Source organism: Anabas testudineus, chromosome 4 (assembly GCF_900324465.2).
Source record: "Anabas testudineus chromosome 4, fAnaTes1.2, whole genome shotgun sequence".
Lineage (NCBI taxonomy): Eukaryota > Metazoa > Chordata > Actinopteri > Anabantiformes > Anabantidae > Anabas > Anabas testudineus.
Window position 1 is genome coordinate 22,421,309 of NC_046613.1, and position 18,220 is coordinate 22,439,528.

General features: G+C 39.9%; 1 protein-coding gene across 1 annotated transcript in view; it reads left to right on the forward strand.

The window, feature by feature from the left end:
- The first annotated feature begins 706 nt into the window (after nt 1-706).
- LOC113151921 (BMP/retinoic acid-inducible neural-specific protein 3-like) overlaps nt 707-18,220 on the forward strand; it is a 37,148-nt gene continuing 19,634 nt past the window's right edge. Inside the window, exons 1-2 of the mRNA XM_026344792.1 lie at nt 707-1,209; nt 12,400-12,766. Coding sequence (XP_026200577.1) covers nt 12,543-12,766 — 224 coding nt within the window. The 5' untranslated portion in view covers nt 707-1,209; nt 12,400-12,542. The remainder of the gene's footprint in view (nt 1,210-12,399; nt 12,767-18,220) is intronic.

The following is an 18,220-nucleotide window of genomic DNA, read 5'->3' on the forward strand; positions in this document are numbered from 1 at the left end:
GCTGCCTTTGCAGTGCCACTTAATGAGTCACGGTTCATGCATAGGCATGCTCCACAAGACAAAACCAAAGAGGATTAGACATTATGCTGAACACCTTCGCTCTCCTCTAACTAATGTGACAGCACAGACAGATAAGGACTTAAATGTTGACGTCCTCTGTGGAGGCGTTTTCTTTTTTATTTTTTTTGAGTGGACCAGGCAGTTATAGGGGATATTCAATTACGTCCATTGCTCACGTCTTTATAAATAACTGCGGCATTAAAAGAACTATATTGGGGCATAAAGTTAATGACAAGAGTGCCATTTGGCTTAGTGCTCGCCAGTGCTTTTCATTTAAAGTAAGAAGGAGAGAGGAAAATTTACCAGAATGCTTGTTATCATTCACGCCACGTCGCCTACCTCAGTCTCCCCAGCTTTGGCAGCTATTACAGAGGGCTACTTGTGTCTTAAACATGTGACTAAGTGAGAGAGGGGCACAGGGGAGAGCTGAGGCGCCCATGCCTGTTATCTGCTGCTCGGTGCCTACCTACAGTTTCTACAGGGTCTGTCTCCTCCGCTCCTCCGATGCAGAGTAGGCGGGCCAAGTAGGGAAAACGGCGCTGGGCTGGAATTCAGAACGGGATATTGAACCATGTTCGTGGGGCGGCTGCCCGCGTCCCGGTAGCTGCATTCCTTCGTATCCGTGAGACGCTGGACCCCGTGGACTTCTTGATAAAACAAATGCGCAAACGCGTCCTTCTTCCTTCTTTTTTTTAAAATCTGGTAATCGTCAGCCCCTGTGCGCTCCTCGACTCTCTCTCCTCTACTCGTCTCTCCTCTTGACTACATCTCTTGCTGGATGATTTCATTCTGTAAAGTCATTATCGTCAGAAAGGTCAAAGCCTCTGCTTCTAGGAACGTTAAATTGCACTGGGATAAGCCGACTTTCACCCCCAGCGCACCCCGTCTGCTCTCTCAAAGTTTCTCACTGGTGTAGAGCCGTGTGACGGATTTGTCCGGAGCAGACTTCACCGATCACTTTTACCTTTTTCTCGGATCTCTGAGTGTGTACGGGTGTTTTGGAGTGCTGCTCTTTTCTCCGCGGAGTTGCTATTGAACCCTGGAAAAGTGTGACGTGAGTTTCTACAATTCCGGCAGTTGAGAGACACCGAGGTTCAGCAAGAGAATGGGAAATACTGAGTTAAACTTTATCTGCTGTTCCAAACCGCGGTGAGTTGTTGTCATTATGCGTTTGTGTCCAATTTGGATGTGTGAACATAAACAGTCATTTCTGAGAAATGCATGACACAGCACCAGTTCACTTGTCCTGGATAAACACTCACATTTGATGTTTTCCGAGGTTAAACCACAATGACACACACACACACACACACACCTGCACAGCTGCATATGTAAACCCACACACCAACTATCCACTGCTGCGTACAGAGGAGCATACACAATGTGCTCATGTATGACAAGGCATGAAAGGTATCGCCTCTCTTTCACACTGCCTGGTTCTTTTCTACCCTCCATCATCTACCTTCCCAACAAACATCTCTAATCTATAACCTTAGGGTGTATTGGCATGCTTTCCTGTAGAGGATCAGATCTCGAACACTGATGTGTGCACAGTACACGGTTTGCCAAGCACCAGCGAAGCAGAAAACCCAGCTCACTCTCAGCTTGGAGAAGGAAAAAAAAGTCCCACTGATTTCATAATTATACATTTCACCCTCAAGCATCACCTTCAAAGAAGGCACATGAGTCAGGGCAGCCTTATGGGATCATGAGTGAAGTGGAGACTCTGATAATGAGCCAAATGCCCTCAAAGAAAACAAATAGCATTTTAAATGCAATCACATTGGCTCAGGGGCAGGCTGACATAGTTGTTATTTGTAGTATTTTAAATTTAACTTCATATTAAACTAGTCGTGGTGGCAGTAGCTCTGTAGCTGAGCTGCATGATGGAAAACAAACAACGAAAAAGTGAATCATGGCTGTAATTCTCATCGCCACTTGCCAGTGTTGGGCAGAAGTGCCAAAGCCTCAGAGTGTTTATAGGGCCACAACAGGGCCACTGTTCAGCAGCGTTCTCATCTATCCTGGGAGACTGGTGAACCCGACCGTGTCCACGCCTGAAAGGCACACTGTCTCCGCTTATATGGAAAGAGAAATTTCTCTCCTTGTATAGGTCACCTGCCCCACAAAAAAGAAAGGAGGTACCATCCTATCCCATTAGCAGATTCTCTGTACAACCCCAGTGTTGAAAGGTCCGTCAGGGCCACATGTTGGTGTGAGTGGTTCATCAGGGTGTTGATGACAAGACCTGCTGTCTGTCAAGCACAGTTTGATTCCTCTTAACTTTAGTGCAAACACCTTCATCTATAGGCATCTAGACTAATGCCAATAGGAGGAATTAGATGCCTGAGAAGGCTGCTTGTTCTTGCTGTTTACTGTTGGGTGGCTGAGGACTGGATGAGGCATCGCTCGTAGGTGTGATGTCTAAGGAGAGAATGGAAGTAGAGGGAGGAAACGAAAGGATCCCTGCCATCTTCCTCCCACAGCCACCGTAAACACACCACAAGGGAATGAAAAGATTCTCTGAGGAGTAAATACAGTTGCAGTCCTACAGTATGCAAAATGGGTTTTCAGTCACTTAGTGTTGGGTAGACTGGGGGGGATAAATGGAGGGAGAATGCTAACAAGTGTTTGACCTAATGAACGAGGGCCTTTGCTGTGTGAAATACTGCTGCACTATATTTGATCATAACAGCAATTTGCTGGGAAGTGAGAGTTGGAAGAGGGAGTTGAAATGAAGTCTGAAATAAGACGATAAGGGAAAGTGAGAGCATCAAAAGAAGAAAAACTGATTGGCTGTGCAGGTTTTCGTGGTATTTCAGGGTTAAGTTTTGCCAGGTTCTGCTCAATATCCACAGCCTATTATTTTATGATAATAAGCAAACTAGTTTGACTTCAGTCTAAAATGATGGTGAAGAGCACCTGGAGGGAGATGACAGTGAAATCAAAAGAGAAGAAATAAAATCATAAAAAAGAGAGGGGGGAAAGTCTCATTGAGGGATTTGAGACTGGCTAAGGCGCTAAAACACAATCTCTCAGATTAAGACTGACTGAGGCATTAAACCGAAATCTCTCTCTGAGGCAACTGGTAATTGAATGTTGAGACTGACCGTGTTCTGTAAAAGCACACACACACTAATGGACAGAGGCAAGGCTGCTATTACAGCTTTGTAGTAAATCAGAAAAAGTAATGTAAACAAGTTCATATTATAGTACGTTCTACAAGTCAACTTTCCACTTTCCTAAACACGGACACAACTGGCAAACTGTTAAGAATTCAGTGTAGCAGTAGAGAAGGGAAACACACACACAGAAAAAGAAGCCAGAGAGAAGAGTTTTAATTTAAGAGCAACCTTTGTCCCCGTTTGTACAAGGCCACCAGGAGAGGAGGTCTATTTGTGTTTTGCTGTGATTTATAGAAGCTTCACTCTCTGTATGTTCTCAGCCTAACTGTGATATGCAGCCATACAAAAAGGTGCAAGTGTGAGGTTCACAGTGTGAGTAGAAATCATTCACTTCAGACTTCTCCCCTGTTTGCTTTCAATTCAGCTTTTCATATATTTTAAAGTGATCGACAAGTGTGCATTTCTTTCCCTGCAGATTAAAAGTCTGACACCTACTTTTAAGTACTTGCTAAACCTACATGTGAACACACTTTAACACACCAATAGAGACCAGCAGGGGGATAGATCGATTCTATTTTCTTAAATAATTAATCTGCTGTTGCTTCCACGACCACAAAGGACAACATGCACACCTACACATGCAGTGTACACTCGGTCTGGACTAACGTGATTACAGTATATCTGTAGTCACTGAGAAATCAAGCTTTGTTTTGAAGTGATCCTGAGGAGCCGAACAGATGAAAGGCAACTTTTCTTCTTCTTTACGTAGTCGTGTAACTGCTGATGGCAACGTGTGACGTGCCCGGGCTCATTGCTATCCATCTTTCATAATGAATTGTCACTGTATTAAAAGAGAGGGTTTGCTGTGTTTGTTATCAGTTTATTGCTTCTTTCAGCCAAATTTCAATCTTGCTTTTGTGAGGGTGAGGATTTATTGGCATGATCTGTTTCCATGCTGTCCCAGACAATGTCTGCTTTGGAGTTTCTCCGCCTTAATAAGCTACTGTCTTTTGTAATAGTGCTAGAAAGATTAAATTGGATTTAAAAAAGACACAGATTGTGGTGTGACTTATGCTCATGCTCCTTAAATAGAACTACACATTGTCCTACTGCAAAGTCCCACAGTGCCTTTGTGGCAATAACACTGACCAGTTAATTGGTTTATCTGCTGACTGGCTCCCCTGTTGATCAGCTGCTTTCATCTCTTATGGAGAACAGATATTTTAGTCTGTTTAGAAGAGTTTCTGATTTTAAACAGCACTTTTAGCACATAACCTAGAATTCCTGCTAAGGCTTCACCCTGACGTTTTGTTTGGGCTCCTGGTGACCAGTGGCAAAAAACATAACTAACATAGTTGTATTACTTTGATACTTAGTGGTGTTTCTTAAATTTATAAGACATTGCAATTGAAGATAATTTGGGACTGATGGCATGTTTCAGACATAAAATCATGTTGATATAGTTAAATACAATAAATGTTCTGAATCTGTGCATTACTGCCTCTCCTAAGCCCAAAAGGCCACAGTGCATTTCTGTTCTGTAGGTTTTATAACAACTTGCGCCTGTGAGTTATTACGTTTCTCTGACCTAAAACATCCAAACTTTTATGTCACTGCATGGAATATTGTATTGTGCATTTCTTGGTTAATGTTTTGGCACTGCAAAAATCATATATTTGTTCATCTGTAGCCTATGTAACCAAACATTTTTAATAATGTTATGGTCACTTCAGCATCTTCAGTTCAATATCAGTTGAGCCACAAACAATGAAGAAGTAACACAGTAAGTAAGAACTAAGAAAGCTACACTTTGTGCTGTCTTCCTATTAAAAAACAAGCCTAAATATAAAGTATCTCCACATACAGTAGTCTGCATGATTACTGCAGCAGCCAAAGCACAATAAATAACAAATGTAAATACATTTTGTATTGTGTTGTGTTGTGACTTCACCAAAGCTCATTTACATATAAAGAGGATTATAACAGAGAAAGAATTTTGCAGCTAAAAAGCAAAGCATCACATATTTAGTCAAACTTTAAGGTGATAAAAGCAGGAATTATTTAAAAACAAACTGAGTTTATGTGCATGAAATTATGGTTCATGGTGTCCATTTATTAAAACAGCATTTAGTGCTGGCTTTTTAAGAACAGCGTCTTGGGTGTCGGGGAGAGAGTTTTCCATCACTGCCGTCCTTCCGTTGCTAAATTACATCCACATCTCCAGGAGGCTCAAAAGTAAATTTAGGAGTCCACAGAGCAACACCTACACAACAGCGCATCTACAGCTTCATTTGACCTTCCCCACAGCAGCCTGCTGTTCAACAGCATTTAGCCTCCTAGCCTGATACACATATATTTAAATGCATGTCTGTAGATTTTTACATGTGTGTATTCATGATTGTGCGTGCAGGCGCTTCCATAGTGACATTTTGTGGTCTTTGATGTCTACTTCCCAGGGAACTATGGGAGCTCATCTTTTGTATTTGTTTGTAAGACAGCCGGATGAGTGCAACTGGCAGTCATATTATAATTTCACAAAGGCTGTGTTTTACCCCTGGCGCTCGTATGAGAGGTATTGTTGACAGTTGTAGGAGGGAAGATAACTGGGTTAATTAGGGCCAAAAACCTCATTAGTCAGCACGGAGGGGAAGATGTAAAGTTTATCAGTTCCTGTTTTCCTACTTTGAGGATGGTTTTAGGGTTGGCTTGCAGACAAGTTACAAAGTGTATCCCGTTGAAGAAATTCTAATGAAATGTTTTAATCAAATCCACCCCCACCACCACCACCCCTGCAAAGCGCATGCTTCCCCTCCATCTCTTTTTCTACCATAATTTTCCTTCAAAATGTGTTCAAAGTGCTAGATATCACAAAAAGAGACTCATTTCAATTTGTATGCTGGCCGTGCCAACAAAGAGGATCTGCTGTGGTGAGTGTTCCAATCACTGACATGGACACACACTGCAAGAAACCACGCACACACAAACGTAGATCTGCGTACACACATACTAAGCTCAGGTAGGTGACCGTTACAGCGCTGGCACCCTACAATAAGCGAGCAGATGTTTAGGGGCTGAATGGTCTGTTTTGTCCTGGTCTCCAATGAAAACGGCTGCTGAAATTCTCAAGAAAGATTAGGCTTGGGAGTTCCCACATCTCATCAAGTGTGCTGTTTCCTCCGAAAGACAGGGTGAGAGTCAAGATCCAACACTGCAGTCAGTAGCCAGGCCTTTGTCTCTGGAGGAAACATGCAATTCTGGCTGTTGGACAAAGTTACTGGAGGTGCTGCAGTACAGCCTAAAAGACATGTGCTGAAATGTTCGTGACGGCAGATGAACCAATTCATCACGCATGTAGCAGATTATTAAAATGGGCCAATAAATGAACTTGTTTTCAATGTTCTTTTTAACAAAATCAATTGAGATGTTATGTCAACACTAGTAATTTAGTTAATTCAGCTCAAGTAGTCAGAGAATCAATCAAATCATTTCAAAACAAGTGCTGAATAATGCCAAGAATACCACCAATCATAGCTTCTGTGAAATTATCCCTTTTATTGAATGACAGATTTGCAAACATTTAATATTCCTCAAGGCTGTAATTTGATCTGCAGTATCAGTTGAGGACCCAAAATTCAAAATCATTTTTTGCCTGTTATTTGATTACTTCTTTTTTGATCATTCAGTGGTGAAGTGGGAAAACGGAGAGAGTAATAATTTCCTACAGTTTTCACATAGCCAAGGGGCAAACCGAGCCCACGCTGTGCAGGCCATACCTTAATGTAACTATCAATAGGCACATACTGATATATGAATATATATGAATATGTCTCTCACTCTGTGTCTCATCATTTTATTGAATTTATTTTTCAGTATTATGCTTAAAGAACCTTTTGAGATGAGTTAGTTATGCGCATATGTTCTTTATCGTTTGGTGGTCTGGTGGTCTTCGGACATGGAATTATTTTCTCCAGCCATAAGTTATGCTTCAGTTCCCTAAATGACCATACTGTGTGAAGTGCTGTGTTTCAAGCTTGTCTTGTTTCTAATCAGAATGAGGTGCTTAATAGCCTCAAACACAAGGTCAGCTGTAATGACAGACATTTGTTTCCATAAATATCAGATAAACACATAAGATACAGTTGCAGCTGGAAGCTGCATGATAATAACAATGCGACACTGTAATATAGCAGAATAGAAAGTGAGTGGAGTTTGGTACATGGTGCGTTGTTATTGAACATTAATAGACATGTGAACTGAATGGAATCCAGTAGAGATCTCGTCAGGTTTCTTCTTTGCTCATTAAAAATAAAAAATAAAAACATTTTACCAGCTGAGTCGACATGCAGACAAATTGTGTTTGGCTAATAAAAGCATGTTTTAAATCCCTCTGAGAACTTAATTTTAAAAGAAATTGTTTTCAGTTTATATTTTGTTTAAAAATGCATCTGCTGGGCCTTTCAAGCAAATAATGACAAGATATGAAAGCATGAATATGACGGGAGTATTTTCACAGCTGAACTATATGATACTCAGCGGTGCTGTATAAAGCCTGTCATTATGTCGGGCAGTGGATGTAAAAATGTTGTAGAATTTGATCCATTGTTGCCTGCACTTCACTCGAATGGCCATTTGTTTAACACCCCCATCCTCTGTCAAACTGACAGTACAAAAGAGACTTCCAAACAGATATTTCTTCCTTGCAAAATAAACAGGACCTTGTCACAGGGGTCATTTGAAAAATAAATTGCAATATCTGTGCTTGCCCTCTACTCAAAGAAACATATGTTTTTGTGCAAATACGTTCAGATTTTTTTTCAGCATGTGAAAGAGAAAGTATGCATCACATCACAAGGCTGAGGTGATTGCACAAGGGGGCACGCACTGACTGTCAATTCTAACCCAAGAGCCATTTTAAAACCTTGAGGGTCCCATAACAGATGTTTTCTAAAGCATGAAAAAATGCTTGCAGAAGCTCATAGCATTTTTAATTTAACTTAAAAATTATGATTACCTTGGTGCTCTGAGAATATTCCTGGCAATGGTTTCATAAACTGGAACGAGGTTATGAAAACATTAGCAAAATAAAAAAATCGCTTCACAGCTAAAATTAACATGAATAATTGGTAAAGGCTGTATTTTCTTTGTGAAGCCACATTATTCTTTGCACTGATATTATTTGTTGCATTTGCCTAGTCAAGGAGCACAAGTCCACGTTGCATTTGTGTGTGGGAAAATCTATTCCCTCATCATTTGCACTCCCTTCACAATCCCTTTGAGAGGACCTCACAAGAACAAACAGAGCTTTCATTTTATACCGAGGTTCCAAACAGCCCCAGGTTATTGCTGGCCCACGTTGTGCAAAATCATATTTGAGTGGATCCACTGGAGCCCCGGTGCTTGCTTACTGCTTGAATTGAAAATTCCTTCCTGTTGTATCACCCAACATTTGATTTGTTGTTTCTAGATTATGTGAGTTTTTTCCTGCCTCGAGGAGGAGCATTTTTAACATTGTTTCATGAAAAGCAATGTTTGCATGAGGTTGGAATTGTGACATAATGCCCTTGTAAAATGAAAATGGCATGTATCTGATATCATCCAGGCAGCTGATAACTAAGGCTTAGTGGATGGCATTGTTTGGGCGATAATGTGATTATAAGGCTTCTGCAAACCTGTCTGAAAACAATGAGTGTTTACAGACAGAGCTGTCACAGCAAGCGTGTGAAAAAATATAGAGAATGTGAGTCAAAAAATGGGTTTTAGACGCATTTGAGCATACAGAGAAGGAAGTGAGTGGGTTGTTTGAGGAAGGATATATAAAAGAAAAAGACAAAGGAGTGTGAGAGGAAGGAAAAGAGGGCAAGTGAGCAGGAAAGAGAGAGGCCAGTGTTCTCCTGCATCAGCTTTTTGGACAGCTGCCTGCTGGATGATAGGATTAAAGAGTCTTTTAATATGACCTCTGTGCACTATTTTGATATTAATACACCGTTCGCACCCCTCTGAGCAAGGTCACTGTATACACAACATGCACCATGTAAAGCAAGGAGGTGTTTCACCTATAATATTTATTCAAAGTGGAGGTTAAGGGTAGTTTTTGGATTCAACAACAAACCGCACACTTGTAGCTGCTTAGGAGCCAATTTTACTGCAGCATAGACACATTGGCATGCATTATCACACATGCAGAAACTATACACTATATGATAGTAAGCCATAATTCAAATGTCAGATTTTGTTAAAACACGCACAAAGTACAGCTCTTCTTGCTGTGTGGCTCGTCGCTGCTGAAGGAGGAGAGAGTAAGATAGAAAAGTGCAATGCTCAAACTCACACAGAGAACATGGTAGAAGATAACAGCAAAGCTGGGAAGACAGAGGTCCCTCTGTCTCAGTGCATATAAACTATTCAGCACTGCTGGAATGAGAGCAGCAATTGCTAAAGCACTCGTTCACAGTTTAACTGCATCAACAACAAGAGGAGTTCAACAAGAATTGAGAAATGTGGTCTCAGTTTCAGTGCAGGGTAACTTTATCTCTGTCCCTATTTTACAGTTTGCACGTTTCTATCACATTTATGCCTGCATCCTACTTCATACTATTCACATGATTCAGACTTAAGACAGGAATACACATTGCATCGTAGCTGACTGGTCCATCTCTATGTACCAGTTGGTGATGACAGTTGGGATATAAAACAATACAGTGTGGAATTTTAATGATTATAATTATCGGCCTTATAATTGAGTCTCTGCGTGTTGTTCCCAGTAAGATTATTCTAAGCATGATTGATTTTATAACTGGAATCAGATCCAAGGAAAAAAGAGAGAAAAAACGGAAGCTCAGTAAAATGTGAAGTACTACGAGTGAAATTCCTCTTTTAATCCAGTTCATCAGGTTTCATTGCAGAGCCCAGTAAAGTCAATCTCATTCTCATAAAGCTCTTCCTGCTCCAGCTGTCTCTAGTGAGTCCCTGATTCCCACATCTACCTATTCACTGTCAGCTCCACGTTTATTTCTCTGCAAGACACAAAAACAAAACAAAAAAAAACACAAATTAGCAAGGCAAACATTTGTTGGTGCATGGCTGTGTTGATATCAGAACAAAGCATTCCTGGGGTTTCATAAGCATCTGTATAATCACGTCCTACCCATTAAGACTAAAAGAATCTGTGTGTATAATGATGGGAATATTGATTACAAGTGGACTGTCTGTGTTTTAATCATGGAAGGGTTTGTTCTCAGTCTAAAAAATCGTAACTGCATAGCACTTAAGTCAAACATTTTAAAAACCTTACACAGTATTAAAAGGAAACTCTTCAAAACATCCAAAAATCTTGGCTCAGTACTTAATTTGTTAATAAATTATTCAATAAAGAACTCGACTTAAACATGCCCTTAGGAATAAAGAGTTGGTTAAAGTCTGTTCTGAAACAAGGCAATGTTGTTAATATGCACATATTCTTAAAATTAGATGTCACATAGAAATCTTTAATTAAACTAACAATAAAAACAACGTCGCACATATTTATTAGCATCCAAGCTTCTTTTAATGAACAGCAAACTCACAGAGAAATATACACAAAACGGATGCACGCACTGGGTCAGACAGGCCCAGGCTGGGAAATGCGGGTGGTAATGTCAGACTAAAATCAATTTCTTAATTGCCAGCTCATCCTATCTTATTAAAAGTACTAAATTAAAGTTCTCCTGCACGTTTAACTATTATTAATTAACCCCTACATCTTTGTATCTCAGTGAATGAACATATAATTGTATCTAACATTCCATTTTAAATCTCTATCCAGCTCCAGCTGTGTGTTCTCCCCATGCTGTCGGCTGCGTTGTCTGAAAGTAATGATTTTTGAAACTCCACACACACACACACACACACACCTACACCCACATGGTCATATGGCTGAGTTAACTTGACAGATTGTCATCAAAATACTGTAATGGGACTGAAATACATACACAGCAAAGGAGCATGTCACCGTGTGGAGATGATTGACAGAGCTCGAGATGGTGATGGAGACTAATGTGAGCATTGGACAACACTCTGAACAGCAGGTAGTCTGATAAAACACATCAAGCAAGACTTTATCAACAAAAGTGTCTGTGTGTGTGTGTGTGTGTGTGTGTGTGTGTGTGTGTGTGTGTGTGTGTGTGTGTGTGTGTGTGTGTGTTTGAGTGCATTTCCTTCGTGATTTGTGTGGGAGTAAAACTCTTAATAGATCTGTTGCAGTGTTACAGTGAAGTGAGTGTTGAAGCCTGATGGGTGGAATTTTGAAAACAGCAGCACAGCAATTACTCTCTGGCTTAAAGGGATGCGTTCACAATTAGAAATACAACTTCTAGTAGTTGAAAAGCACTTGAACGATGCAAGACTCTTCTATCAAAGTTGTTCTGTAGGTCTGTAAATGAGGCTGCAACAAAAATGTGCAACACAACTAACAAAGCCTCTGAATCTTTTCTTTTCAAATGTATTTTCTCTCTTAAATATTAAGTATAGTTTAAATAATTGGTTTTATGATAATGTTACTGTTCAATCATAAAAACCTTACAGAGCGAGTAGAAACAGTATGTGAACTCTTGTAATAATGACCTTGAAAAAGCTAATTGAAGTCAGGTGTTGGCATTACATTAAGAAAATTAGTTTGCAGGAGTTTAGAGCTACTTCGACTGACAAAAAACACTCTAACTTTAAGTTAGATAGAAGAATTTGCTTATGTGAGCCATGCATCGCCAAAAGGAGCTTTTAGAGGATCTACGATCAAGAATTGTTGATTTACATAAAGCTAGAAAGGATTACAAAGTGAAGTCAAAGACTTTAGAAATTTACTACACTACAGTTAAACAATCTACAAATGGAGACACTTTGGGACTGTGGTGACTCTACCAAGAAGTGGGCGGCCAGTTAAAATGACACCAAGAGCACAACAAACACTCATTAATGAGGTAAAGAAACAACCCAGAGAGACAGCCAAAGATTTGAAAGGCATCATTGGAACTGGCTAACATCTGTGTTCATGAGTCTACAGTAGAACAAGCAGGGTGTCTATGACAGGACACCATGAAGGAAGCTGCTGCTTACTAAAAAGAACATGCTGCACATACGACTGTTAAAGTTTGACATATTGCACAGTTTTAGATTATGTGTGTACTTGTAGTTCTCTCAGGTGCTGCTTTGTGTCCTTAACTGTGTGTTTATGTTTCTTCAGTTGTTTGGGGGACATTGAAGTGATGCGGGTCCCCCGATCATACCAGTGGAGGAGCCAGCTAATGACGAGCGGCTTTGGCTGCTGAACGTCCCCCCACCACCACCGACAACAACCGCATCTCTCCCTCGCTGCCTCCATCTCTGATGGCTCTATGGGGCGTCGTCAGCCTCAGCCTTCACTGCTGGGTGTGTTTACGATCTGGGGTAACAGCAGCAGCAGCAACAACAGTCAGCCTCCCCAATGACAAACCTGGAGGCCCCCTGGACTGGCTCCTGTCTGATAAGGGGCCCTTCCATCACTCCCCAGAGTACATCGACTTTGTGGAGAAGAACCGGCAAGGCTTCTCCACCAGATACAAAATATACAGGTGAGTCATGAGTGCAGGATGAAGAGGCACTTAGCAGGGTATTTACTGCAGCCATATTATTACTTCTGTTATATGCATGATGAATTTCCCAGTAGCAACATCAAACACTCTCCACAGCTGTGCTTTTAAAGTTGAGCTGCGTGTGTGTAAAGAAAGGCAACACAAATAGTGTGGTAATGTTTACATGCTTTCATATTTATACTGGTAATACCAACAAAGTTACAGTATTTCAGATTACATTACAGATCATATATTCTATTGAGCTCATCATTTAGATGTGGTAAATCTTAGGTTTGCATACAGACTGTAAATGCTAAAACATTTAGCTTACATTGCTTCTGTCCAATGGGAAACATTGTTTGTCCACCTTTCGAGCACACTATATAAACCTTTATTGTGTGTTTCTTTAATCTGCAAGAGACATGGTCTAGCACACAACCCCCATAAAACCACAACTTACCATTTTAGACTAACGAGAGTATTTTCCAAAAGTTCAACTATTCCTTTTAAACGCAGCAGCTGTGTAGACTTTACAGTATGTGAGTTCGGGTGAACATGATTAGAGATATATAGAAGATAAATTTGAAGATCCTGAATCATTCTGTAATGACTCTGGATTCTGAAGTTGATTATAGCATATACTATAAAAGTATATATTTTCAGATGTGTTCTTTATAATTAATGTTAACCATGAGTTTCAGCAACCTAAAGGCCAGATCCTTACTGGACCCTTATTAAAGTGTTCTAGTGAGAATCTCTTTGCTTGCGATGAAATATGCTGCCATTAAATCAAGGGAAGTTGAATTGAATGATAGAGATGAAAAAGGAAGTAAGTGAACTTTCGACTGAATTAACTTTAAATGTACATCTGTTAATAATGAGGAAACGTTTATCCTAAAAACTTTCAGAACATTACTGTATCCTGCTCTTACAGCACTACTGTAAGAGTAGAGTTCATAGCTGCAGCTGCAGGTTTTTATTACCAATACATTTGCTTTTCTCTTATTTTTTCCATTGTAACATCAAAATGATGTAAGGTAGAAAGTGCTGTAGAACTAGCCACTGCGTCCGATATTTATGCACAGTGGGAAATACGGTTTATGAAAATCTTATCCATAGCTTTTTAGTAGGCAAACTGCTATTATTGCTGTTGTTGTGAAGCAGAAAGGTTTTCCAAACTCTGTGTTCACGAGATACCTGGCACATGCCTAGACAGAACCATGATGTATTGCATGCAGGAATGTTGCTATAAACTGGCCGTGCATTACATTCTACTGCCTTCCAAGCCCGTAGGGAGTCAATCAGGTGGTCAACTGAAATATGTTGATTAGCACCGGGGAACAAATTATGATTTGTCATGACAGCAACACAGTCTGAGGTATCGGCATGCGACCGAATTAGTGGAGACTGTGTCATGAATCATATCCATCGTCATTTAGGAGGATGCTGTCCAGCCTTCTGGAAATAGACAGGGTTCTTGACATCTATGGATTGGTGCAAGGATGGTTTATGGCTTTAGTGATCGCTTTCCGCGTTAGCGCTTTTTAATATTTCCTTCTCTGGCAAAAGGCAGTGGACCATTGGAGCTGAGCTGCACGGGTAGCAAGATTAATAGTCTTATCATGTGGCCAAGTGATTAGTGAGCTCTTAGTACTTATTACTCTGCATTATCACAGAATCCCCTGAGAGGCTTCTGTCAGCTGCTAGGTTGTGTTTGAGGCCCTCTAGATTACCACAATGCGACATTGATTAATTGTAATGATATTAAAAGGAAAAACTAACCTAAAAAGTAAATAGCTTGTAAATCTTCCTAAATTGAATTCACTTGGATTCAGCCCCATTCAATTTAAGAAAGAGAATCTGACGAAGACAGGAGGGAAACAGCTGTGGGATAGTGTCAGGTTTTGTGTTTTGGCAAATGATAGCTCTCTTTCAGGGCTAACGCGTGTATGGTGAAATGTGATGATAATTTTGGGAGCTCACACCTGGAGCTGGCTCATAGAAAATTTAAATGGGGAGTGTCGTTCAAGAAAGTGTGGTCACTGCAGTGTTCACTTTGGGAAACCAGCTATGATTTTCCTGTGTGACATGGCTCCTTAAATTCCAAAATTCAGCTCTCCCTTTTATTTACCAACAAGAACAGGAAGCCACGCTCTGCGGCAATAACCTCTCTAGCTTGTAAAAGTCAAAGTGTGTCTTGCCACTCCTCACTACAAACTAAAAATGCATGAAAGCTGTAATCCAAAGTCTGTCAGAACACACATTGCATCACAGCTCGCTGAGCATAGGTCGGCACACGGTAGCCAGACTGGTCAGAGTGCATGGATCCACTCGTTTCATGTATCTGCAGTAGATGTGTTTGCAGGTAAAGATTTAAAGATTTAAAAAAAGAAGATGATGAAAGAAGTTAAAATAAATAAATTTAGTTTTGTGGTTTGTAATAGATTTTCTTTCATTAACTCAGAATTTAACTCTCTGATCGTTTTCGTGTTTGAACTATGGTTGAGATGGAATTCGTCAAGCTGTGCTGCTTGTGCACATCAATTTTAAATGTCTTTCCTTTTAGAAACTTTACGTTAGAAATGAATATTCCAAGTTTAGATGACATGAACCTTCTGCCTTGCTGCACCAACCCATATTAAATAAGTATTACTTGAGTCTTATAGTATGTTAAAAGTACTGTATATGCTGATGATCAGTTTATATATCAGCTGCCTAGTATAACAATAACCTTTAGGAGATAAAATGATGAATTATATGCATAAAAACATCCAAATAACTCTTTGTACCCCATCACAATATTACATTAATACATTATTAAACTTTTTTTCTTTTGTAGCTGTTGATCTTTAAACTAATTTGCATATAAAGAGGATTGTGAAAACAATTTATCTGTAGCAAAATATTCATAATAAAACATCCATTTTGAGAAAACTTGAATTACCCACTCAACTAAAGGCCAAATATATGCATATGTCCCAGCACGGACAGTGGAACAGTAGATGTGACTAAGTAAGTAAAAGAAGACTCACACAAAGCCACAGTTCTTTGGTGATCCGTTTGAATTCTGTCACATTTCAAGCCTATGCGGTGTTTGATAGTAAAACATGTTTTAAACTAGAAGTGGACAATCATCATTCATTCCTCAGCTGTGGAGCAGGTTGCTAAAGCTGCTATCAACGTAAAATCATTAAATCATTAACAAGTAAAGTTACAGGCCACCATAATTTGCAGATGACTGTGGGTTTTATAAAGAAGCAAATTACAATAAAGTTGGTGCAAATGTGCACATTAGCATTAGTGAGCATCAGCAAAGGATATATTGAAGCAGCAGGACTGTAATAATTAATGCAATTAGTTTACTCTGCAAATGGGATCATGTTGGGAATTCTCACCCTTAGAGCTTAGAATCTGATCAAAACAAGGCTGTTTGATATAAGAGCCACTTCAAGTGGAATGAAAAAAACAGTAGACTTCCCAAACCTCAAGGGAGTCAGCAGGTGCTCTGAAGAGGGTTGAGGTGAGTGTTTTAGAGCAGACTCCCTCTGCGCTGCTTCTCAACATCCCACCGCTACATTCTTACTGATGTTCTCCGTCTTGTCTCCCCTCCTGAAATTTCCTCAGAGGTGTCACAACTCCACGCTGCTCCCTGTGGTAAATAGGCTGGTGAGGAGTGCTAATGAATTGTACATTTTACACCTTTTAGGATGCTTTTCCTCAGCTATTATTTAGGATGTTGGAAAAAATGTGGGTCGCCTTGTTAGTTTAGAAGACAGAAGAGGCTCAGCATTAGACATTCCACCCCGAACCAGCCCGATTAATTGCTCAGCTTTTACTTTTCCCTCTCACTTTAATTCAATTTGTTAACGCTGCAGGCAACTCTAGCTCAACTGTCTCACTAAAGTTAGGTTCAATAATGTTAATAAAAGTGTAAAAAGAGGTGAAGATTTCAATAAATGGAGGAAAGCCTGTTTATGAATTCCCTCTCTAGTCCCATTCCTGGCTTTAGCCACACCAGCAGCATGAATGGCAGGTCTTTCAGTTGGTCAGCCCACTGCTTTAGTCCAGATTGACATCTAAAAAAAATGTAAAGTTTTGTACAGACATCTCCAGGCCCTAGAAAATAAATTGGTTTTATTTTGGAAACAGTAAAAACCTGATATCATCTCATTGTCTGAGTAGTTTCTGTGCTGTTTACTACTGTTTATACACGTAAGCTGTCTTCCTCAGGAGGAGAGGAGCTCGTCAGTGATCATTGAGCAGATTCAACCATGGCAACATGGACAGACATTTTGAGTTTGTGTTTGGAAATGATCATTTTTGATGTTTGGTTGGGAGGCACATCACTTGTGCAGAATTCAGGGCACAAGTGATTAGAAGTGACAATTTTATTTTCTGGTCCGGTCATCCTCTTGTGGAGTCAGGACTTTTCCTAAATCCTAATAAATGTGCAATGACAGGAGAAGATGAATTACCAGAATCTGTGCTTTCAGTACACTGTGTGAGCCACCTCAGCAACGATAGAGTAATGAATTCACTGCACGTTATCCCTCTACACTGATTCCCACCTTTCTTACTGATTGAATTTGAAAGAATTTCTAACAAGTCCTCTGAAGGAGATGAAAGAGGGTTTGTGTTTTGCAGATATCTGTGTGTGTGTGTGTGTGTGTGTGTGTGTGTGTGTGTGTGTGTGTGTGTGTGTGTGTGTGTGACTGTGTTATGGGGATTCACTGGAGAGTGCTCCCACTGCTTCCCAATCCAAACACAATGTGGGCCTTCCGCCTTAGCCACCTGTCCACAGAAACACTGCCAAGGGAAAAGTGCCACATTCACCAGGGTGAAGGCAGGAGTGTTCCCATGTATTTGGCCATATTATGGACATATTGCATTTGGATAATGTGATATGATTAGATGATGTTAAATGTTATTAAACTAATTTAACATTAGGCTGCATGCCACATAATACATGATATAAGAAATACATTACAAATGTAGAAGGATTAAAACTTTTAAATATTCCTTTACCAGAAGTATTTTCCAAAACTTATTTTAATGTATCAGCAATAATCAGCAACATTTGTTTTTATACATTTCAATTCATTTTTTAAGTGTACTGTTGTATCTAGATTGGGAAAGAATGGGCTGTATACCAAACAAACCCTAACCCGATACCAAAGAGGAGGAACTAAGATAAAATAGAAGGAATGAGATGAAAAAGTATTTTGAAGATGTATTTAATTCTAGCACTTTATTGATGTATATATTTTTTATTTTTATGTCACTGCAAAAGTAGATATTGTGATCAGTCTGAGAAAAAAAAGATGATTCTTTGAATTTGAAGAACATAGAGTAACTTTAAAAACTTGGCTATGATGGAGTCCACAGAGTTAAAGTGATGAAACTGGTGTATCTCAGTGAAAAGGAGCAATGAAATTGATAATAATAATGACTTAG